Source organism: Phragmites australis, chromosome 23 (genome assembly GCF_958298935.1).
Source record: "Phragmites australis chromosome 23, lpPhrAust1.1, whole genome shotgun sequence".
NCBI lineage: Eukaryota > Viridiplantae > Streptophyta > Magnoliopsida > Poales > Poaceae > Phragmites > Phragmites australis.
The window spans coordinates 131,638-156,400 of NC_084943.1; the positions used below are offsets into that span (position 1 = coordinate 131,638).

The 24,763-nt window shown below is 44.4% G+C and overlaps 3 protein-coding genes across 5 annotated transcripts; 2 read left to right on the plus strand and 1 right to left on the minus strand.

Moving 5' to 3' along the window:
* The first annotated feature begins 559 nt into the window (after positions 1–559).
* On the plus strand, positions 560–9,894 carry LOC133905933 (uncharacterized). Of its 2 annotated transcripts, none has more exons than XM_062347743.1 (18): positions 560–816; positions 1,494–1,634; positions 1,747–1,905; positions 2,629–2,691; positions 2,768–2,857; positions 2,947–3,240; positions 3,377–3,474; positions 4,318–4,353; positions 4,478–4,598; positions 4,679–4,915; positions 5,843–5,938; positions 6,035–6,100; positions 6,278–6,316; positions 6,406–6,540; positions 6,813–7,165; positions 7,838–7,931; positions 8,287–8,472; positions 9,345–9,894. In XM_062347743.1, the coding sequence occupies exons 2-18, from the start codon at positions 1,536–1,538 to the stop codon at positions 9,441–9,443; spliced, it is 2,265 nt and encodes a 754-aa protein (XP_062203727.1). In that variant the 5' UTR covers positions 560–816; positions 1,494–1,535; the 3' UTR covers positions 9,444–9,894. The 2 variants fall into 2 exon arrangements, with proteins under 2 accessions (XP_062203727.1, XP_062203728.1); XM_062347744.1 differs by having other exon boundaries at positions 1,501–1,634.
* An 847-nt stretch (positions 9,895–10,741) lies between these two features.
* On the plus strand, positions 10,742–16,639 carry LOC133906110 (uncharacterized). 2 transcript variants are annotated; one of them, XM_062347893.1, is made up of 14 exons: positions 10,742–11,387; positions 11,858–11,943; positions 12,850–13,004; positions 13,086–13,150; positions 13,279–13,465; positions 13,754–14,017; positions 14,101–14,234; positions 14,364–14,553; positions 14,674–14,733; positions 14,816–15,067; positions 15,149–15,407; positions 15,492–15,697; positions 15,827–15,877; positions 16,007–16,639. In XM_062347893.1, exons 1-14 carry the CDS (start codon positions 11,149–11,151, stop codon positions 16,295–16,297), a joined length of 2,439 nt encoding a protein of 812 aa, XP_062203877.1. In that variant the 5' UTR covers positions 10,742–11,148; the 3' UTR covers positions 16,298–16,639. The 2 variants fall into 2 exon arrangements, with proteins under 2 accessions (XP_062203877.1, XP_062203878.1); XM_062347894.1 differs by having other exon boundaries at positions 11,345–11,387; positions 12,837–13,004.
* A 1,209-nt stretch (positions 16,640–17,848) lies between these two features.
* LOC133906111 (protein BYPASS1-LIKE-like) lies at positions 17,849–19,513 on the minus strand. Its single transcript, XM_062347895.1, has one exon. It carries the CDS (start codon positions 19,308–19,310, stop codon positions 18,096–18,098), a length of 1,215 nt encoding a protein of 404 aa, XP_062203879.1. The 5' UTR covers positions 19,311–19,513; the 3' UTR covers positions 17,849–18,095.
* Between the last annotated feature and the right edge of the window lie 5,250 nt (positions 19,514–24,763).

Below are 24,763 nucleotides of genomic sequence, written 5' to 3' on the forward strand. Positions count from 1 at the left end.
ATTTTTTGTACGAGGTTTTGTAGAGATGTATCGTATAAATAAACTATGGTAAAAATAGGCTGAACGAAGTTATATTTGTAAATATTTGGTTGATTATATCTGTTTAGATAGGCTAAGCTGAGTTTATATTTAGTTGATAAGACCTTATGAGTAGATGGAAAAATTGATATTGTAATTAGTTACTCTTATAAAGATAGTTTTATGACAATAATACGTGGGCTCACTACATAAGTAGATACAAAGCACATATCTAGCGAGCCAAGATGAGATCGTATATTTATATTTATTGAGTCAGATTAGAACAATAAATACAAACAACTAAACATATTTTTTTCTAAAATTATAGATATCCACTAAATCAAAATAAAAAAATTTGAATAACCAAACACACCTTATACAAACATAACACGTCACGCAGACACCGCACACTTCTGCGTTTTGTTGCGTGATATATGGCCCCATCACACAAGCTACCAGTCGGGCCTTGTGGTGACGTCACGCTACGTTCGCATGCCAGGCCCGGCCCGGCCCAGCCCGGCCCGGCCCCGTCTCATCAGCCTACACCTCCTCTCCCCCGCCTCCTCCTCGGCTGCTCCTCCTCCCCCCGTTTCCTCCGCCCCTCGCCGCGGCAACTTCCACCGCCACAGCTCCACTCCCCTCACCTCGCTGCTGTCCGTCCCCTCGCTGCTGTGCGTCCCGCCTCCCTCGCTGCTCCCCACTCCAAACGACTCGATCGCGCCGTGCCGCTTTAAACCCTAGATCTGCCGCCCTCCCCCACTCCCCGCTGGCCGTTCGCCGCGCTTCAACCGATCCCAGGTAACGTGCAGTTGCTTGCTTTGTACTAGTCGTCGCGCCACTTAGTTCAACCTTGCCCCGCTTCTCCCAGAAGCCTCGTGTGCCTAACAACTGATTGCTCTATATGCACTGTTTCCATCCATTCTGCTGTTACCGATTGAGTTTGATTTGATCGTGCTGGGCTCGCTACTCGGGCTCACGTGGGAGTGGAATTGCCAGCTCCCTAGTGGTGCAACGATTGCGAATTTTTTACCTGCTTCTTATCGTGAGTGGAAGCGTTATGGGCATAGACTTAGATTGGTGGAGCCTTTTGAGTTGAACTGTTCATCCACTGGATGGTACCGTTTCTATTGTTTTCGGTGATGTTACAGTATTTCATCTGGCTTGCTCGGATACATATGGTATCTTTAAATTTTTGGTTGACGAATTTTAGGAAACCTTTGATTTTGACATTAACTCTTCTATCAATTATTGGAGGGGACACAGTGGCACCCTTCCCGTGTTTTGATCTCCGAATTGCCTGTGTTTAACGTGAGGGGTGTGTGTGATTGGTTTGGAGGGTTACCAGATGCTGGACCTTTAGGCACAAAATCGCCAAGAATATATTTGCAGAGTTATTTCTACTTGTGCTATGCTGAAGCTTACTGGCATAATTGATATTTTGTGATCCCAATTCCTTATGAAATGTTTATCACTAGTTTGTAGGTTTAGCTGCTCCCAGTTTAGATAGGCACCCTTCAATGCATCGTGTGGGAAGTGCTGGTAACACGGCCTGCTCAAGTCGACCGAGAAAGGAGAAGCGCTTCACATATGTACTCAATGATGCTGATGATAAAAAGGTATGTTGTACTTAAAATAAACCATTGTTCTTAGGTGTTCTCTGTAGGTTTGACACAATCCATGTTCCACTGAATGGTCTTGCTGATGCATTTCCTTTGGTTTGTTTTTCAGCATTGTGTGGGGATCAATTGCTTGACGTATCTAAATGGTTCTGCATTTGGTACAAGTGATTATCTTTTTAGTGGGAGTCGTGATGGTACCTTGAAAAGATGGGAACTAAATAACGGGGATGCAAGCTTCTCAGCAACTTTTGAGTCACATGTTGATTGGGTATGCCTTTGTCTGTTTTTATTGTAGCTGATTTTGCTGTTTGAAATAGCAATCAGTGCATGGAATTGAATTGCCCCTTGGCCATTATGTTTATGAAAGGGCCCCTCTAAGATTAAGCTTATCACATCCATTATTGTGTCTATATATTAAATTTAGCATGGCATCATCAGAGGTTTACTATTTGGGGCCAAAGGCTTATTGCAGTCGTTCTCGTGTCTCAATATAAATTCCAGCATGAAATCATCTGAGGCTTACTATTTAGGACCAATATGGTTCACATTTTGGGTACATTTTATCAACATGTATTTAGATTGATGTATTCAAGTTGGTTTGCATTTATTTCTGTTCATTCTTATGCCCATTTCCTAACTGTAGTGTTTAAAACAGAAAACTATTGTGCTGCTTGTATAGGGTGAGAGGTCACATGGGACATAAGTGCTGTGATCCTTGGTGTATTTGCTAGATTCTTTGTTTCTTTATTTGGATAAAACAACATAAGCTAGAAAGAGACTGACTGCATGTTTTATTTATGTTTGTAAAGTAGAATGGAGGCTGGATATTTGGATAAAACACTGTGCTTGAAAGTTAGGAAATGGATTTTGGCAGTTGATGGTGGATGCTTCAGGAGCTTGAAACTAACGCTTAATTTCTGTTAGTAAAGTGGAATATCATGCAGTAATGTTGGATTGTTTAGTGTTGTTCAAGCTGTTCTTTATTGTGCAGGTTAATGATGCCATTATTGTTGGCCAGAAGCTCGTTTCCTGTTCCTCAGACACCACCCTAAAGGTTTGTTGTTTCAGCATTTTTTCTTTTCAATCATTATTTACTGAGCCTACATGCCTTCTAATTTCTAGTTTTACAGGTGTGGAATTGCTTCTCCGACGGTGCTTGTACCAGGACTCTCCGCCAGCATTCTGATTACGTGATTTGTCTTGCCGCCGCTGAAAAGAATGTAATATTACCATGGTTTTGCTTTTCTGTAGGACTATTAACTTTTTGTCAATTTTGGTTTTACATGGTTTTTGCACCTCTGTATTGCAGAGTGATATTGTAGCCTCTGGTGGGCTTGGTGGTGAGGTCTTCATATGGGACCTTGATGCTGCTCTTGCTCCTGTAGCCAAATCTGTAGATGCAAAAGAGGATGAGGTTCCTAATGGGAACTCTGGACCTGCTTTGACAATGTTGTGCAATGTTAATTCTAGTAGCAACATTTCTTCCTCCAACGGACAATCACATGGGTACAGTCCAATTACCGCCAAAGGTCACAAAGATTCAGTTTATGCACTGGCTATGAATGATACAGGAACCCTTCTTGTCTCTGGTGGCACTGAAAAGGTATTGCACTTTTCATCTTTGAGAAGCATGGGGTTTTTCCTTGTGATCTGGAGACCAGATAAACCGTCAGTTTCTGTAGACTTTTGCTAAAAGACCTCTTTTAGAATGTTTTCTTATATTAATTGGTTTTATGTAGGTCGTCCGTGTTTGGGATCCCAGGACAGGTTCGAAAAACATGAAATTGAGAGGGCACACTGACAATATCAGGGCTTTACTTCTTGATTCTACAGGAAGGTTAGTGTCTAGGGATCATGAAATGAGCTTTTTTAGATTCATCTAATCTATACTGTTCCAGTTCCTTGACAGCATCACTTGAAAATTGCATTTCACCTTTCCTATTTCACCACACACTTCACTGTCACCAAACCTATTGCTCACTGTTTGCCATAGTAATGTATCAGTGATTTTTCAGTTTCCCGAAGTTACTTTTTTCATCTGGTTGCAATTAGTACACATAAGTTTACATCTGTTGCAATAACAAGAGATTTGTGTATCCTGGTCTGCTATGCTTATACTTGGATTACCAAGTTACTGTTCACTGTTAAAGATTTTGGCCTTCTATTACATTGTTCGTCCAGAAACATTCTTTTGTGTCGGTCAGCACTCTTCACCAACTGTTTAATTTCATCAGTCAAGTCATCAGTAGTTCAAATCAGGGATTTAACTGTTAAGATTATTGATTAGTGTTAATTTGACATTAATTGGCAGTCATTGTTCCAGTTACCATCCTAGTCAGGGTATTGTGCCATGTAACTGTAAGTGAGTTGATGACATGGAAATGGCTTATGTGACACAAGAAATGACTGGGATGGTGATGCCATAGTGGTGGGCCTGGAGGCACCTGATTTGTCTCATTTAACTGGAATACGTTATTGTGGATTAAGTTGTTATTTTTTATGAATTAAATTGCTGATTTTGGTTATATTAACTACCAAAAAGCTGGTTTTAGTAAACAAAAAGCGCTCTCTCTCTCTCGCTCTCTCTCGGGTGGAGGCTAGGGGTACCATTTGAAACTGTTTAAATCCTGTCTGTTTTCATTGAACCACTTGCTAATCCTTTTTGTAACATTGTTTTCAGGTATTGCCTATCAGGATCATCTGATTCGATGATAAGGTAAATACACAGCAACATTCCTGCTCTCTCTCTCTCTCTCTCACACACACACACACATATTTCTGACATAGAGGCCGTGAGTAGTTTTTGACATCTTAGATGCATATCTCTATATACTTTGCAGACTATGGGATCTAGGACAGCAGCGTTGTGTTCATTCTTATGCTGTGCATACTGATTCAGTTTGGGCACTTGCAAGCACACCTTCATTTGCTCATGTGTATAGTGGTGGAAGAGATCAATCTGTGAGTAAAATAATCTCTCATGCATTGAGTAGTCACTTTACTTCTGTGTTATGAACTTTCCTGTTTTCCTGTATTTGTAGGTTTACCTGACAGATTTGTCCACAAGAGAGAGCATCTTACTCTGCACAAATGAGAATCCGATTCTACAGTTGTCACTGCAAGATGACACAATATGGGTTGCAACAACTGATTCTTCTGTTTATGGATGGCCAGCTGAAGGGCGCACACCCCAAAAGGTTTTCCAAAAGGGTGGCTCATTTTTAGCTGGGAATTTGTCATTCTCAAGAGCAAGAGCTTCTTTAGAAGGATCTGCACCTGTAAGCATGATAGTTGTCTTCTTTTGTCAATTAAGTTTCTTTGTTGAAGACTGTTTTGAGCAATGATTCTGCATGCTGTATAATAACTTTATTCAATATTCACGTAATATGTGGTCCACAACTAGAGTTTCAGCTGCCATAGTTTATGCCATACTTGCACATATGGAAATTAACTTATCTATGCCATTTTTTGGAGAGTAAATTTCATAAACCTACAACTATTTGCACCAAAGTATCACAAAACTACAACTTTTGAGTCATATTTCACAAAACTACAACTATTTGTGCCCTGAGTAACACAAAACTACAACTTCTCGCTTCGGGTCCACCCGTCAGCCAGACATTTTCACAAAACTACAACATTTTCAGCTCGTGTGGCTGACGGGTGGGCCCAGAGTGAAAAGTTGTAGTTTTACGTTACTCAGGGCACAAATAGTTGTAGTTTTGTGAAATATAACTCAAAAGCTGTAGTTTTGTGATACTTTGGTGCAAATAGTTGTAGGTTTGAGAAATTTACTCTTTTTTGGAAGACTTATTAGTGTTGGAACTAAGGTGTTCTGTAACAGAAATCTTGTAAGCTTAACCTTGAGATCAACCGGTTTTTCTTAAACTGCCCGCTAAGTCTTTCTTCTCAGTTTGGTATTCCCAGGATCTCACCTATCTTCTTTCTCTTCTTCGATACTATTGATACTTGATGCCTGATACAGTCAAATTTCTTTTTGACCCTTTGTTCTATTATCCTCATCTTTTGAGTCTTCTTTACTCATGAATCTTCTTCCCAGCATCTTTTCACTTATCTGCATAATGCTGTAATTATTTCACTGCCTGATCAACAGCAGTTTTGTCCACTCAGTTCTCATCTGCTAGTGAAATGTTAACTAATTGTGATTAATAAGTACTTGTGCCTTGTGGTCTATTCCATGTTAGGTCCCTGTATACAAAGAGCCATCTTCCGTTATTCCAGGAGTTCCAGCAATAATTCAGCATGAGATCATGAATAATAGAAGGCATGTGCTGACTAAGGTGATCACAAGATTTTTTTTTTTTTTTGGGTGTCCTGCTGTTACTAAACTACAATGAGTGGCATCATGATATATGCACACATCTCCTTTTCTACAGGATACTGCTGGTTCAGTCAAACTATGGGAGATTACCCGAGGAGCTGTCATTGAAGACTTTGGCAAGGTTCTTGTTTCTTCTCAATTTCTTGGATTTTTTTTCCTCTCATAAAGATATATATGCACACGTTAAGAATTAACATTTCTTATTTGAAACCCGTTTCAAAAGCACACAGTTCATACTGGATGCTCGAACAATCTAGATTTTGTTATAATGTTAAGCCACTTCATTTTGTTTATGCAGGTTTCATTTGAGGATAAGAAAAAGGAGTTGTTTGAGATGGTACTACCATGTTACTGATGAAGTTGTGATTCTACATTTTCTAAGAAAATTACTACCTATTACTATTTATTTTGTTTCGTAATTATTAGGTAAGCATACCTGCCTGGTTTACTATGGATGCTCGATTGGGATGCCTATCTGTCCACCTGGATACTCCACAATGCTTTTCTGCAGAAATATATGCGGTTGACTTAAATGTTGCTGGAGCACAGGAAGATCTTAAGGTTTGCACAGGAACATATGATTATGTGTACTAGTTACATCTGTTTTAACTCTTATTCATTCTTAAGAATTTGGTTGAGCTAATAGTTCAGTTCTGTTGTTAAGTTGCACTGGAAAGATCCTTTTCTTTATTGATGAGATTTTAATTCTTGTTATTGCTGAAAAGCATTCATGATACTTATCAGTAGTCACTTTGCCAAAATATGATTGCTTCGACCTGCAAGCGACTGTGCCCAAGCTCATCTTCTGAATGATTCTCCCAATAATTGTGCAGATTAATTTAGCCCAGGAGACCCTTCGTGGTTTGTTAGTTCATTGGAGCAAACGAAAGCAGAGGTCTAGTTCACACAGCTTGTCGAATGGTGACAGTTCAACAGTGAAAGATGTTCCATTGAAAGACTTACCCCATCCAAGATCTGAGGTGGATGATGGAACGGAAAACCATGCAACTCATGTGCTTCCTTCATTTGAGTTTTCTACGGTTTCACCTCCGTCAATCATCACGGAAGGTTCTAGTGGAGGACCATGGAGAAAGAGAATTACTGATTTGGATGGAACCGAGGGTGATCTCCCATGGTGGTGTGTGGACTGTGTCACACACAATCGATATCCAAAAGAGAATACAAAGTAATTGCTCACTTCAACCCCCTCTTTCTCCTGAAATGATATTTTCCCCTTGATATATCTTGAGACTTTCTTTGCTTTCAGTGGGAGATAGATTAACATGGAATAGAATAGCATCTTAGAGGGTCAAGCAACATTTAATAGCTTTGGCTAGTAAGACAAAACCTCTATGATCATCTGTTTCTAAATTTTAAGCTACTGCAGTTTCCAAGTTCTTCATGGTGCTTGATATGTCTCGGAACAGTTCAGTTATGGTATACTTTCATATTTTTTCCATCTAGCAGTGTTCTATCGAGTATGCTAGTTCACGCTAAGCTTCTATTTTTGAATGATTATTTATCCTTGAGTTCTGGTGAGCATATATTACCTTATTTCCCGCTGTTAGTTTTTTCCTTCACTATATCTTAGTAGGGAGAATCACATACAGACTTGCAGCAGAGCCAAATTTTATTGCAAAGTCCAAACAGGAGGGGCTACTGAAAAAATGCACTGAAAAAAGAAGTGTGCACGCATGTTGCATCAGCATGCATCAGTCTTAGTCTTACTGGAAAGAAGATATGAGCAAATGGAAATTTATGTATAATGCTTTCTGCATATATTAATGTGATAGTGCCCTAGGTAGCATAATTTTCATGAGGTAATTTTTGTCCTGATGTTTTCTTTTATTCAATGCAGATGTGGCTTTTATTTGCATCCTGCTGAAGGCTCACCTGCACCAAACATAACTCAAGGGAAACTCAGTGCTCCACGGATATTGCGGATTCACAAAGTAAGATGTCCTCAAAACCATTGATCCACAACAAATGCAAGATATTAAGTGTCGAATGGTGAATCCTCCATCACATAATGAATGATACAAGCAGCTATGTGGCGATGGATGGAAGAATCAGCTCTGCACGGGGTGCAACGTGAAAACTTCTAACTACTTACCTGTTTGCATGTCACGTTAAAACAGTTAACTAGATACTATTTTGCATGCGACCTTAAAATAGCAATCCTTTGGGATCCTGGATTTGCATGACTCGATAGCGTAGAGTTATATTATCGTTATGAAGAAATTTTGTTATTGTATAGATCACCTTTTATTCTCTCAAAGTTTACATCTATTCCATTTCGTTGTACAGGTAGGTAACTACGTGGTTGAGAAGCTCGTTCTCGACAAACCATTGGATGGAGGCTCTGACAGCACATTTGCTATGGGATTGACTTCTGGTCAATCACAACTCTCGGTGCTAGATAGTTCATCACGGCTTGGACTAAAACCATGGCAAAAACTGAAGCCATGTGTAGAGATATTGTGCAACAACCAGGCAAGCACTTTTATATATAGCCAGTGCATTCTATATTTAGATGTACCTTTCACCTACGTTAGGAACAAACGGAACAAAGACCCTGTTTCTGTGGGAAAATATTACAGAGAATATTTACAAAAAGCTTGTATTGCAACATATAAAAAGGCATCCATAAATAATTTTGTCAGGATCTTTTCCAGTTTTGTCCACTCTTTCATGCTACACCTACAAAAGGTACTACAAAAAATCTACTTACAGCTGACGTGGATGGCAATAACCTTGTCCAATGTGTCCACGTGAAACCTTTTAATTGATCATTTCAAATCAGCATGTAAAGTTTTTATCATCCACATCAGCAAGTAAAATTTTTGTAGACATTTTATGTAGGTGTAGCGGTACTCCCCCCTCCCCCCATCAATAGCTTCCTATGATTATGGTTTTACTTTTAGTTCCCCATTTTTTTTCAGTTCCATATTTAAAAAAAAAGTTGGCTGCAGTATACAAACAAATCATACAAATGCTCCTTTTGAACAGAATCCACAACCTCTCTGGTCAAACTATTTAGGGTTATTAGTTATAAGTTCTGCCATATACATATATGCTCTCATAATTGAAAAATCTTCCATTCCAGTTTGACCACATTAGTAATACAGACTTTCCTGGTACTTTATTTTGCGCATCATCAACATCTTCTGCTTGATTCTGTTCTTCACCTATAATTTTACCTTCATAAAGATAGTTACTATAATGTTTGAGGTTTTACTCAACTAAAGGGAAAGGCGCATGCTAAAATCTTGATTATGTTTGTGGCCTTCGTGTTCTAGAGCAAAGTGTTGTATAGTCTGAGTCTGTCTTGCTCAGTTTGCGCTAAACAGTACTCTGTGAAGCAGGTTCTATCGCCTGAGATGAGTTTGGCCACAGTGAGAACATATATTTGGAAGAAGCCGGAAGACTTGATTCTTCATTATAGAGTGGTCCAGTTGAGATGATTGCGGCTTCAAATGTACATGCTTACTTGGTTCACCAGATGTGTTCAGCATGTCTGTGCTGCGCAGATGGCGTTGTTGAAGATATGCATGGCTTAGAGAGGAAAACCATCATCTTACAGAAGGAAATATTTCGCTCATGTGCCGCCTTTCCCGGAAGTTTGCTTCTTTGTAAAGTAACTGATTTTGCTCTGCTAGTGAGATGTATCATATAGCACAGGTATAAGGTTCTCTGCTGGCTGCCAAGCTTGTAAATGTAGGGACTGGGTGCTTAATAATTTTTTCCTTTTCTTTTACATATAAGTTTTGTAAGAAAAGCATCAGATGCTCTGCTCAAACCGTTCCGCCGTCAATGATTGGATTTCACCCTGTTGCATCGTCTTGGACCTGTTTGGTCCAGACGGAAAGAAAACGGGAACAATAAATTGGTTTCGGAAATTTTCTAGGGGGTGCAGAGGGTAATTTGTTTTGAGTATTCTGTTCTTTTGATGCTAGCCTAGCCTGCTTGTAGTGGCGGATTTGGAAGCAGTGCTGAGGAGCATGTCTAGAGTTGTCCTGACACTTTGCTGTCTGAAGATATTTTTCAAACAAAGTACAGAATCATACGAGGCATGTACAGCGATGTAAGTTTTTCCTAAAAAAGAGTTGAAGACAGGTCCTCCTGTGAGTATACAATATATTTAATTCCCTCTAAACTAATCTCAATCTATGAGCATCCATAAGTTGTATAATTGCTGCCTATAATATACGTAATAAAGCTTGTCCACTCCACTACATTATGGCTGTGTTTAGTTGGGTTTCTACCGGCTTGTGCTTGTGAGGAAGTTTAACTAAATAACTAGCTGTTGAGTTGATTTTTAAAAAATTGAAAAGCTGGTTTATAAGAAAATGAACTAAAAGTTGATTTAGAAATTTTTCTGATTTTTATTATGCTCAAAAACTACCATTTTATTAAAAAAACCATCAGCCAAAAGTTAAAAACAAGAAGTCAACTTTTCAATCCACCCAACATTCGTGGTGCGGGTCCTCTCCACCCAAATCCCGTGGCCACCCTCTTTCTTTGGCCTTTTGTCACTGGAACTGGGGCCCGCGGCGGAAACGCTGTCAGCTAGGGCCCACCGAGAATGGGGATTCCGCTTTGCAGGTTTACCGCTCGACGGTCGCTTACAGGTGGGCCCTGCGTAACAGCCCGCCCGCCTGTACCAATTATAGTATTAATTAATTCCCCTGGCACCACGTGCTAGCCACAGCGCTCAGACCCACTGACGAGTGGGACCGAAAGAGTAACGGTGCTGGCCCACTCCGCTGCGGTGCCACCTGTCAGAGAGACGAGCCCGCCATTAGAACCCGTCTCCTTCCTCCTCTCGCCTGCCGCTTTCCCGCTCCGCCTCCGATCTCCGCACCCGAGGCCCACCGGCCATACTCCAGAGAGCGGGGCCCACCCCCCTCCTTCCTCCGCCGCCTCCCGATCTGCCAACTAGCGAAGCCCGCTGACGAGTGGGCCCGTCCCGCCGCTCCGGCACCCACGTGTCATCCTCGCGCCGCCGTAGGGCAAGTGGTGAACTCCCCGCGCTTCTCCGCCGCCGCATCCTACTACCGCGAGTCCACGGAAGCTCCCAAACCCTAAGGGTTGGAGAGAGATGGAGGGAGCAAAGCGCTCGCCGGCCGCGGGGATCGAGGGAGAGATGCGCGGATCGGCGCGCCGCGGATGTTCCGCCGCATGAGGTGCCTCGTCGTCGGCGGCGGCGTCCAGGACAGCACGCGCGCAGCGGCCAAGAGGGTCTCGCCGGCGTCGTGGCGGGTGGACAACGCCGCCGCCGCAGCTGCAGCCGCTGGTGAAGGGGAGAAGGGAGCGATCTGCTTCAGGCCGCCGGACGTGATGGAGACGGTGCACGAGGTGGCCATTTACATCCACCGCTTCCACAACCTTGATCTTTTCCAGCAAGGGTATGGAGGCGCGACAATTCTCGCTTTTGGTCATTGTTTTTTTCTGTCAAAGTATTCTCGGGTTTTTGTTGCTTTTTTTAGTGAAAGCATGAAAAGTTCCAAGTGGTTTGAGGCAAAGGTTACATTCTTTTAGTGGCAGATGAGAAAAAAAAATCGTGAAATTTGTGGTAGATTTCGATTCTGGTACAACCACTATGCATCTCTTGGCGAAGATTTCTGCTTTTTTATTTTTTGTTAGCTCGCATTTGGCTTGTTGTTAATGTTACGGACATTTTTTTCTCGCAGCTGAGGAATTCTTATTTCGCCCATATATTCGTTCACCTCACTGCAAACTTTGTCCTTGAAGTGCAGTATTTATCTGCAGACCATTCTCGCTAGATACCTCATTTGAAGCTTTTGTCTGTGTGAAGTGTAAACCTTTACTCGTTGTTTTTTTATTTTTTGTGAGACGAGTTTCGGATTATGTGCAGATGGTATCAGATGAAGATTAGTGCAATGTGGGAGGACGGTGGCAACAAAACACCGGCTTCACCTGCCAGGGTCGTGCAGTATGAAGGTGCGCGGGCATCTCTCTGGGCACTGAATATAGTGATTTCTGATTTGACCTTCTTCTTATATCTTGCATTTTCAAGATGTTTGTAGTGGAAGTGAATGTTTAAATTGGTACGTCTACTAGCACTGAATTGGTAACTGTTTGGTTGTTGTCAGTAGTAGTACCTGATAATATCCACAGCGTATGATACTGACAATAGAAACCTACCTATCTACATGGGAGTATTCATTATGATTTTCAGTGGCACCTTGTTGTGAATAAACTACAATGCCATCTTGTTTTCATCTAATTCTACTTAGATAATGCCAAGAAATATGTTGTGTGCCTGGAAACGGAACATAGTTGTGGGAATAAATACAGCAGGGGCCAGACACACAAAAAAACCAATGGATTATGTACAAATTAGCTGGCTATTTTCAAGCCTAACCAAGTAATAATTCATACACCTAATGGGCATCAAGAGGGGGGGGGGGGGGATACTTGCCACGTGTCACTTAGAGCATACCTATCAATCTACGTGGAAATGCTTATATTCCTTTCTATGTCAACTCAATAGTCAAATTGTGCCAGCTCAGGAATGCACCTCCCTATCGTGTTAGAATGGATGATGAAAGGCTGAAAACACAAGTAAAGGATTACCATGAGTGAGCTCATGTCAAACTTTTTTCTATAGTGCTCGTGGAGAATTTTACACATTTGTACTGGATCATCTCTTTAAGTTGTATGATAATTTTGTAGTGATTATACTTCTGCTCTCTCCAGATTGTTTATATATCGTGCTCTCTTGTAAGCTAAAGAAGTATCTCAGGGTGTTTTTGGTTGCCGTTGATTGTGAGATTCTTTTGTAAAGTCCTCTTAGTTGCCAATCTTTTAGCTAATAGATAATGACATGGTAGGTGGATTGTGCAGCTCCTGATGTTGGTGCGGACGATGGGTTAGGCATTTGGAAAATAGATGATGTTGATAATAGCTTCTACACACAGCCGTTTCGAATCAAGTATGCTAGACAAGATATTTATCTATCGGTTATGGTGTCTTTCAGCATATTCAACAGTGAAGAGGAGGTTGGCATTATGACATATCCCTTTTGTATTTGAATCAACATTACTGTGCCCTTATCAGAGCACCTACTTTATTTGTTCAAGGGCCCAGCAGCTTCCGCTGTGATGTTGAAGTTTGAGCTGATATATGCCCCAACACTGGACAATGGGTGAGTAAATATTATTTTCGATCCTATTTGTGCCGTCTCTTCCGAGAATTTGCACATACTTACGTGCACGTCTATCTAAAGATTTCATTTAGCAATACTGATGATGATGTTGCCTTTCTGAGTTCTAGGTCTGAGCTTCAAGCTTCTAGTGTCACATCGTCAGCAGCTGTGCATGAATTTAGGATCCCACGCAGAGCACTCCTGGGTCTACACTCATATTTTCCAGTTTACTTTGATGCGTTCCACTCTGTGCTTGTTGATCTGACATTACATCTAGTGTACCTGAAAGCTGGTGCAACTAAATCATCATTGAAGGTACACAGGTTTGTGAAGCTTTAGCTTTAAATTTCTTTGAAAATGGCGGTCCAATGAATGCTTCTTTGACGTGTGTACTAAGTACAGAAAAAGTTTGACATTCGCTCCAGTAGTTATGTTTATGGTGCATCATTAGTCATGTAAATCCTGTCGTCTTTCTATACTGAAAGGACCAGCATTGATTTCTCATTAATTGGCTCCTGCAGCATGAAGTAGTCTGATTGATTGTTATATTTTTATTCTTTTTTTTTGGTCGAACGTTTGAGTAAAATGGCACCTAACTTGCAGATACCAGACCAAGGTTTAGGTCCAACATCATATCACATTGTAAAGGCACTATTAACTTCAAGGAAAATGTTGCTTGAAGAACTGAAGAAAATCAGTGATTCTATTGGTAAGACAATCGAAGATTTAGATGGTACTGAATTAAATCTTGGTAAATACGAATCAGTTAATCCATCAAAATCAGGACTATCTAATTCTAGTAAAGTGTTCCCTACAACTGGCAAGGGTGTCGGACACTTGGCTGGAATTTTACATGACTTCTTGGAGGTATGCTTCATTATCTGCTTATGATGATCTAGGAATGTCTTAATTATTTGCTGATTTGAAATATTTGTGTTCAACTTCTGCAGAGACCCAACGATGTGGTTAATGGTACAGGAAATTCTATGCTGTATACTCTTTCAAAGGAAGAGCTGTTAGAACTGTTTCTAACTGTGAGCGGCCAACTTTCACTTCTATGGAATGCATTCTTGAAATTTCATAGGTGACTGTTCTATTGATTTTATCCTGTATCTACAGTGTCTATAGAGGCTATGGCCATGGGCATGATTATCTCAGTTGCTCCTATTTTATCATGACACCGTATCCATTAATGATTTCTTGGTCTATTCAGGATAAATAAAACAAAGATATTGGACTACTTGCGCGAGATTTGGGCTATTGATCGGAAAGCAGAATGGTCAATATGGACTGTTCACTCAAAAATCGAGATCCCGCATCGCTATTTGCGTAGTATGAGTGATGACTCATCTCACCGCCATTCCCTTCTTCGAGTTTCTGGTTCAAGGAAGTTCCACGATGATGTAATTGTCCTCTCTTGAATGTCTACAGTGAATTGTCAGGCATTTTAGGCCAAGAAATTCTATTTATAACTAGTACTTATCACTTTTTATCTCGATTTAATAGTCTATATGTATGTGCAGCCTGTACAGAATTCTGCTTCACGTGCTGAACTACACAGGAAAAGCATAGCACAAATGAAGGTTTGACACTCTGTTTTTTAGGGAATAGTTTACAAGTGCAGACTTGTTTGAAACATTGTTACTGATTTGAAGCATTATACAGATCAACACACAGTCTGTTCAAGATATGCACATATATGCTGATCCTTCACGTGTTCCTGTTGTTCTTATAGAACAACATGTCATGGTTGTTCCGCAACATGGTTCTAGCAAGGATCTGGCTTCAAATGCTTATGAACAAAAGGATACTATTGTGCTACCTAAACTACAAGGAGAATCTTTGGCACTAAAAAGTAGTGTTGGTAAAAAAAGTGGACGCATCTTGCGGGCTGTCATTTTTGTGCATGGTTTTCAGGCAAGCCCCATTCATCTGGTTTAAGTTTGATTGCTGTTGAAAGTATAGTTATCTGAAACTTACTCGGATTTAAATAAACAGGGCCACCATTTGGATTTACGTCTTGTTAGAAATCAATGGCTTCTATTGGATCCTGGAGCTGATTGCCTAATGTCTGAGGCTAATGAAGATAAAACATCTGAGGACTTCAAAGAAATGGGTAGCAGGCTTGCTGGGGAAGTAGTTGCCTTCCTGAAAAGGAAAGTGGATAAACTTTCAAGATATGGAGGGTGCAAAGAGTTGAAATTAAGTTTTGTCGGTCATTCCATTGGGAACATTATCATTAGAAGTGCACTGGCAGGTCTTTTCCAACTTTCCTGACAAATTCATTTTAAGCAGTTTATCTATATCTGACTGATCCCCCCCCCCACCCCCATGTTAATAGAACCTGCAGTACAACCATACTTGAAGAACCTATACACGTACATATCGATATCAGGGCCTCACTTGGGTTACTGGTACAGCTCAAATTCTTTGTTCAATTCTGGCCTCTGGCTTCTTAAAAAGCTCAAGGGAGCACAGTGCATCCATCAACTCACTTTTAGTGATGATCAAGACCCACAGAATACGTATTTTTATAAGCTTTGCAAGGTACAGCATCAGCCTGCTTTGTTCTAGAGTAACTTTGGATTGACTTTGGCAATCCAACTTTTTGTGAATTTATGTCAGATTTTATTTACATTAAGAATTTATCATGAAATATGTTTTTATCCTTTTCAGTTGAAGACACTGGAGAACTTCAAAAATATCATATTGTTATCATCACCACAGGTTACCCTTTCTCATTTCTAATAATCCAAATTACTTGTGGATTGGAATGATCAGTTGCCGCAAATCATTCAGCCTTTGTAATCCTGCGTTGCATGTCATGAGTAATGACACATTTTATTGCTCTGCTAGGATGGCTATGTACCATATCATTCAGCGAGAATCGAACTCTGCCCAGCTGCGTCATCCGACACCTCAAAGAAGGGGCAAGTCTTCACAGAAATGCTCAACAACTGCTTAGATCAGATCCGTGCACCCTCCTCTGAAACCCGGATATTCATGCGTTGTGATGTGAACTTTGACCAGTCCAACCAAGGACGAAGCCTAAACACCATGATTGGCAGAGCAGCTCACATAGAGTTCCTGGAGACTGACATTTATGCCAAGTTCATCATGTGGTCCTTCCCTGAACTGTTCCGATGACGATGCTGCTCCTTTGTGATGCCTTCACATACCAAACCAATAGTGCACACTACTGAGTACTGACCAAGCAAAGAAAATTAAGCTTGCATAAAGGTTCCGCCAGAATTGAACATCAGGATGGGTAGCGCTGTAAAGCTCCTAGCAGTAATGATTTTCCAGCTTGCAAAATTCCATTGTATAAGTAGTTGATTTTTTGCATTTTTATTCATAGTGCTGTAGATGTTCACCATTGCTGTGAATTTATAATCCCTGTTGTCTGGTGTATTTAACACTTGAGTTTAGGAGCTCCTAACAAACAGTGAGCAATGTCCAAATAAGCGTCCTGTGCTTGATTTTAAATCATCTTCATTCTGTGCTGGAACCTGCTAAGGTGCAGATGGACAGCCAGTCCGATAGAACAGATGGTCCCAGGGTTCTGTTTCTGTTTGGTGAAATTGTTTGTTCTGGCAGCTCGTTGGCATGCCGTCCTTTCCTGATACAGTCATGCGCACATCAATGTTGCATATGCTCATGACATGCTGGCTTTTCAGTGGCAGTGGAGACCACTATGCTCTGGTGATGTTGGCTGCACCTCCAGAACCGGTGGACCAATTTCGGTAAGCAGTTGGACTGTTCAAAAGCGAATTGATCCTTTCAACACCGGGTCAAGGCAGCAGAGCCTGGTCGTCGTGCCGACCTACGGTGATGTGAGAGGACTGGCCCGTCTCCCGCCGACGCAAACGTTACGCTAGGGACGGCGGGGGACGGCCTGTTGCTGTTGTTGCAGCTGAAACAAGCTCTGACCTAGACAGTTCTGAATGGGCCCATACAGCTCAGGCAGCACAGGTTCACAACTCTAGAGCTGGATGCTGATGCCCAAACAAAACAGAAACTTCTCCATCCTCCTCTCTGGCAGGAAAAGCGATTAGGGAGTGGCCAGGGTGTCGCAGAGAGGCAATATTAGGTGGAGAAGGCTTTCTGCATTAGCAGATGATGGTAGAATCTTTAGCTGCATTTCAATTAGTTACAAAAGGTGTGGCAATTAAGCAGGAAGCGGCCACACTAGCATGCTGTCATTTCTTCCAGTTTGCTCCAAGCATTGTGCCAAGGAAAATGAATTTACAACAACACACATCTTATTGGATCCATGCTACGGTGCACAACCGAGGATCATACGACATTTCTACTCTCCCTGGTTATTGTTTCGCAACCAAAGCAAAGCTGCAATGTTTTCTTTAATCTTCGGAAAGCAATATACGAGAACAATCCCAAACTGCAACTGGCCAGTTCAATTAGAAAAGAAAGTCAGGGTTCCTCATTTTCCCTGACTAGATCAAACAATCACATCTCTCAAGTGATCTTAGAGTATAGTTTTGTTAACGTTCTTTGCAAAGCAAGTTCCCCATTCAATGGCATCCCATGCTCGTGTGATAGTGTGTGATCTTTGCAAAGCAAAACACACCAACAATCATAGTTTAATAATAGAAGGAAGTTTTTCCCCCTCTTTTTAAATAGACCAAAGACAACATTCCTGAAGTGATCTTGGAGAACTCTGGAACATAGTAACAAGTCAATCATAAATTAGTCACCACGGCTAACAAAAATTCGATGAAATATATACCAAATGCAGCATCAAAACATGGGAACTAAGCAGCCATCTTTACATCATGATGGCCTCTTTGAAATCCCTTCTTTACACGAAGATACACATTTATACTCAGGGTATACGATCAGAAGGTAAACAAGCAAAAACCAAGAGTAAGAAAGCTACCTAGGATCACCACATTGCCCAATGGAAGGCGGAATTTTGATGGACAGATCAATCGGCATTGTGCATGGACGAATCGAGGCCGTCCACACGGCTGCGCACAATGCGGTGGAACACCTCACGCACCTGCCTTTCCAGTGGCTCGAGACCGTCCCTCATGGCTGTGCACACGGCAGCGAGCTCCGCCGCAGCCTCCCGCACATCAGCTTCCCTGTCACCGAAGAGCGGGATGGGGGCTGCGTCAATTGCCTCGGCGAGCTTCTGCGTGGACTTCTCAAGCGAATGGATCTCCTTGAGCAGGCCGCTCGAATGGCGCCTGTCCTTGCGCTTTCCCTCCTCGGCTAGGCGTTCTTGCAGGGTGAGGAGAGGCGGCGCCCAGGGGAACGCGGCGCGCGGCGGCGCGGCGGGCAGGTGGTGCGCCTGGAGCGCGCTGGCACGGTCGGGGCACGGGACGGCGGCGACGAGAGCCCACGCGGCGAGGTGGAGGACGCAGCCCATGGAGTACACCGGCGCCGCGAGGCCCGCCTCGTGCGCGCGCGGCGCAGCCAGGCCCGCCCCGATGGCCTGCAGCTGCCGCGCCGCGGACCACGTGCGGGACACGCTCCACGAGAGGGAGCGGAAGTGGGAGGAGGAGGCGGAGGAGCCAGCGACCGCGGAGCGGGACGGGGACGCGCGCGCGCGGCCGAAGGAGCGGTTGCGATGGGAGGCGAGGAAGGACGCGACGCCGCCGCTGGCCGAGGCGACTGTGTCATCGACGAGGAGGACGGAGAGGTCGGACAGCGCCTTGCGCGCGCGCCGGAGCTGTCCCTCGTGGATCTCCCTGGGCGCGAGCAGCACGGACGCCGCGATGTCGGCGAGGCGCTCCCAGCGGCGCACCTGGTCGACGCCGTCGCGGGCGGCGTTGCAGACGTCGAGCGCCTTGACGGCGCGCTCGTGGAACTCGGCGACGAGCCTCTCCGCGGTCGCCGTGAGAGCCCCGCGGCGGCGCGCCTGGGCCACGACGACCCGGAACTCCTCCTGGCACAGGATGAACGCCTCGAGGAGCCGTCGGATCCACGCGACGGAGAGGATCTCCTCGCCCCCTCCCCCCTCCCCAGGGAGCAGGTCGGCGAGGTTGGCCGCCACGTGGCGCTGGAACGCCTCGAGGTCGGCCTCCTCCCCGGACGGCATGGCGGTGGTGTCCCTGCGGAGCGAGAGCAGCGAGCGGCCGAAGGAGGAGAAGTGCGAGGGCGAGGAGGACGAGCCCTGGTAGTCCATCAGCGGCATGGCCTGGGCTCCGGCGATCTCGCCGAAGCGGATCTTGTTGGGTTGGCGGAGCGGAGTTTGCGATGGGGGACCGCCCCCTGGAGGACTTTTATATGAGGTCGTCAGATTAGGGGGCTCATTAGTTAAATTAAGGTATAATTAACTAGACTAGTTATTTTTTTGCAGTAATTAGACTAGTTAATTTTAGGAGGCTGGCAATGACCCGGTCGGTGCGGGTGCGAGCGTAAATCTGTGCCTATGGGTATGACAGGTCAGATCAAGGGTGGGTTTAAGTTTTGATCTGTGAGTGTCCATCAGGATCCCAAACAAAGCAATTGGTCCACTCTAAATATCACTCCCTCTCGAGCTCTCTCTCCCCACTGGCTCCCCCTCCCATTCCCCCTCTGCCGAGCTGCACGGTGAGTTAAGTATAGCACCACCGCCCACTAGATCCAACACATCGTCATCAAAACTCATTACACATTTCTCAGATCTGACGCACCTGAGCCCTAGGGAGAAGGGGCAAAGTTGCACTGAGCTTCTTCGAGCTCATCTCACTGTTTCCCCCTACCGAGTCGAGCACGTCGTCACAATCTTCTCCAAGTCTAGTGGCTTCCTCGCCACCTTACCAATGCACCACCACCTCCAAGTCCTCTCCGTCCAATTCCTCACGTTATTGGCCGCGTCGCCTCTTCACTCTTTCACGCTCGGCGTCGTTGCATCCTCCATGCCCGACCGCACCGGCCCCGACGCCTCCCCCTTCGTCGTCCGTTCGCATCCTCGGCTCCTCCTCTAATAAGACCTGATGGGTCCCCACCGGATTCAGATGTGAGGACACAATTCAACCTGATTAGCAATTCGAATGCGGGTTAGGTTTTAACTTTCGAGTTTTCGTTACGCCGCACCCAATCTGAACCGTTGTCATCCCTACTCGCCTCCTAAGATGCAAATGGAGACTTTTTATTTACTATTTTATAGCCACAAAATAAAATCCTTGTGCGCTTGGACCGGATGTTTTTTGCTTATCGGTACTTGAAAAAGGTTTCTACATTACATTACATTACAATCAGGTCCTTTTATAATATACCAGCACTCCAGTACAGTAGGCAAAATGGTAGAGAAAAGCTGATCCGAAAGTGGACGCGTAACGCTGACACGTGGGACCGGGTCAGAAGACAGGGGCACACGCGAGGGGCAGTTTGGGGACGGACAGCGGTCGCGGTCGCTTCGTTGGTATCAACGGCGACCGCTGGGGCAGTTATGCCAGTTGCAACCGTCGCCGGTAGCTCGCGGTTCTGTGTACGGACGGACGTTGGGTTGGTCGGCCCCACATGCTAGTGAGCCGTATTCTATCTATCATTTGCTTTCTGGTGGCGAAGCACAAGAGCACGGTCCATCATTTTGGTTGTCCTTCAAAATTTGTATTTGTTCGTTGGTTGATGCCATGAGCACGATTGAAATTATGTAAAACTGAGGTAATGTGGTCTTGAGGAACTGATCTAATAATATTTTAATTAATTATCAGGAGAATTATTATTTATAATCATAATCTTGATAATTAATTAGAATATTATCCTGATAGTCTCGACATATGTTTTGTGCTAAAATCAGAACACATGCTTTTTCAACATAAGCAATCATAACCAAGCTTAATAAATAGCGAATAATTAAATTATATTACAAGTTCTTAACTATTTACAAAGTTAACAATTTACAGCAAAAGAGATCTAGGAGGATACTAACACTGATCAACTCTAGAAAAAAAAAACTACGCAGCGGAAACAAAAGCTAAAGATAGCAAAAGATGGGTGAAGCCATATGCCTCAGGCCTTACCTCAAAAGCACGACATTCGAGTAGTTGCCTACTCATTCCGCTGCTAGCATTGGTGGGTGTGAAGTAGCCAAATACCATCTCATCCTCACCTGTAAAACCTGTAGTGCAGTTGAGTATAAAGGTACTCGTAAGACACTTCAATATAGTACATATAAATAACTATTAGCAAGAAAAAAAACCACAAGATTAAGTAAAACATATGCGCCCGCAACCTAGACACATATGTGTGAGCATCTAAATATAACCAACAATAATACAAATATAACTTTCAATAACTAGATGTACATAAAGGTAACTAGAACCAATATAAACATATATGTAACACGAACCATCTCCACCATGACTAACATATCCAACTATAATCCATAACTTGTGACTCTATGATGGTGCGCGTGGACAGAAGGCATGCTCATGATCGAGAGCGTAGCAGTTCGAACTGTTTTTACACCATACATGGGATACTCCGTTACCCACACGACACGAGGACCATTTAGCTTGTGCCACCCGCTAAAGTGGCCATAAGGGGTACTCATGACAATCTTTCCCAATAAGCTCCAACTATTTGGATCATACATCGCTCGGTGCGGGGACATCTAGAACTACTCCTAAAACAAATTAGATATCGCTACAAGCCTGCCCACTCACACCGTCGATGTTCAGGCCCAAATGATCACAACTACAAAGGTATTCGGCTCGTCTTACCATTAGATCAGCATGTGGTGAGTACGATAAGTGCTAAAGCCAACGGCGACCAACGGTTAGTACTTAAACGATGCAAAGCGGTCTACGGTGTCCGAGTTCATCTCCCAAACTGCCCCAAGGACTCCTCCTGAGTAAAAAAAACACCCTAACACCGCTCATCCAACCATCTCAACATCATAAAAGTATTTGTAAACCATAAGTGAGCCCTATGCTCGTGAACAACGGTATCACCGTCGCTCGACTTCTACCGAGGACCTATGCATTGCTAAGCATGTCGAACAACTCTTAAGCTAGACATCAACAACATTACCGAGACGACAAGGATGAGGATAATCAACAACTCAAAGTAGAAGATACGTAATTCAACATAGGTTCTACCCGAATAAGCCTGACACTTGACTCAATACATGGAAACATACATAAAGCATAATTTATCAATTTAGACTCCCTTCAATAGAATAGAGGGTGCAATATGCTTATATGTTTGTCTTGCTGCTCTATTTGTTGCTTGATACTACCTGCACAGAACTCACAGAAGTGCAATAGACCCGTGTCGTCTTCGCTTGCTTGAACTGTCGGATCGACACTGTCGGAGGGTGAACTCCTGTCGCAGGGATCCCGAGAGACCCCTTTTTAGAGATTCGGCCGGGGGGATGATCCTGAATAAGTACGTCGGAGAAATAAATGGAAGTGGAAATAAATGCAACAGCCGGTGGTGGGGGATGATCGACCTAGTGCAAAGAAAAGTAAATGCACCGGAGTTTAGACAGGTTCGGGCCGCACGGGGGCGTAATACCCTATTCCTGTATGGATGCAATAACTTTCCCTGGGGGGATCCCTCAAGGAATATGTGTGGTTACAAGAATATATTGTCTAACTAAGAGCTTGAGGCTCCTTGTTCTAGCTCTGCTTAGGCTTGCTTGCAGTGTTCTTCGTCTAAGTGTGGCACGGTCGATTGCTTGGGCTTGTTCTCTCCTCCGATGCTTCGAGTCGATCTTTTTCCGATGTTCTCTGATTTTTTTGATCTCCTCCTCTTTCTGTATGCCCATCCTTTTATGCACTCGCCAGCCACGACATACCCCGAACGGGAAAGAAAGGGCACAAGTTCCCAGACGCCACGACTGAGAAAGGCGTCATCATTTCCTCCGGGCGAAGTGATAGGGGTGGTGGAAAAATGCGGCGCGCGTCCGGTCACTCGTCACTGTGGACGCCCTAGCGTCGGGCGCCGTTGAGAGGGCCCACCGAGCAGCCATAGAGGCACCCGGCGCGCCCACCCTGTCTTGTTCCTCTGCCACGGCAGGGTGGCAGGAGGAACGCCTTGATCCTGGCAACGTTATTCCGAGATACACCGAATGATATGGGACGGGACCCGTGCAATTAATGGCCCCACGCCTCTCTGCCAAAGCATGGCAGGGACTGACACTGCGGCGGGAGCAGTTGGGGATGTCAGGATGTCAAGCCGCGCACGCCCATTAAATGCGGCCTTGGACCTCTGACTGGTTAACACCTCGTCGGCGGGTCCCTCGGGGGCCCTTCTGGGTCGTCGGGGCACCGAGTGCTCAGGGGTACTGTTCACCTCCCCGAGCACTCTCTCCCGGGCACTCTCGCACGAACCTTCGGGGAACCGAGTGCTCGGGGGCTGCCACGTGCAACCCCGGGCGCTCTCTCCCGAGCACTTTTGCGCTGACCCTTCGGGGAACCAAGTGCTCGGGGGCTGCCACGTGCAACCCCGGGCACTCTCTCCCGAGCGCTTTTGCTCGAACCTTCGGGGAACCAAGTGCTCGGGGGCTGCCACGTGCAACCCCGGGCACTCTCTCCCGAGCACTTTTACACTGACCCTCGGGGAACCGAGCGCTCGGGGGCTGCCGCACGCAGCCCCTCGAGCGCTCTCTCCCGGAACTTAGCTCTTCTGATCATCGGGGGACTAGGGTGCTCGGGGGCGACCGGGCACCTCCCCGAGCACTTTCTTCCCGGCACTTGGACTCTGCGGGTCATCGGGGAAATGGGGTGCTCGGGGACCAGAGGCTGTGGCCCCGAGCACCTTCTCCCGGAACTTAGATTTTCCTCATCCCGCAGGAGGGACCTCGCAGGATGGTGACACGTGGCGGACGGCTGGCCTGGCTTCGGGACTCAGGGATCCCCGGTTCCTGATACCCCGACAGACACTCTCTAAAAGAAACATGAGTGCAATGCATAAATAAACAAGCAATGCAAAAAGGATGCAATATGCATGCTCAAGTAATAGTAGAGCGCTACAACTTGAAAACATCTTCAAAGAATCGCTAAAGGATTAAGGTTTTGAAGTTTGAAAATCCAGACAAGGTAACCTAAGTATACCTAGCTTTAATAGGCTAGCGATCAGACTCCTGTATAAGTTTTCAACTTAGATTCTCCGTTCCCTAACTGGTGGTCAGACCGGCCCTAGCGACTGTCAAACCTCCAGACCTTACCGGTAGTGCCTTTGCGGGGTCGCCGGCGAGGATTCCGGCGAGACCTTTGACAATGAAGGGTATCAAAATGCTGTATGGGACTAGTATAGTGTTTCTAAAGTGATTAGGACATCGTTCACTGAGCTAAAATTAAAATACCCCATGAATTGGATCTAGGCTAGGTTGATCTTAGACCTAAACAACACAAGGGTCAAATTGAGCTCAGAAACAATGGAGAAACAGTAGGAGATAGCTCACCACAACTTATGGAAGCTTTCTATTGGATTACAATACTTTAGGAGGCTCCGATTCGCGGATCGGCTTCTGGAGTGGTGGTGAAGCTTGCAGTCGATGAACGGGTCTCTGATGAGGGAGGAGAGGGGGAAAACTTGGGGAAGTCCTCTGGGAAGCTCGTGGGAGTTCCCACCTCCAATCTCTAGCCTTTTAACGAGGGCCTGCCTCCCTTCAGATGAGACCCCGGCGGAGTTCCATTGGAGGACTAAAAACCC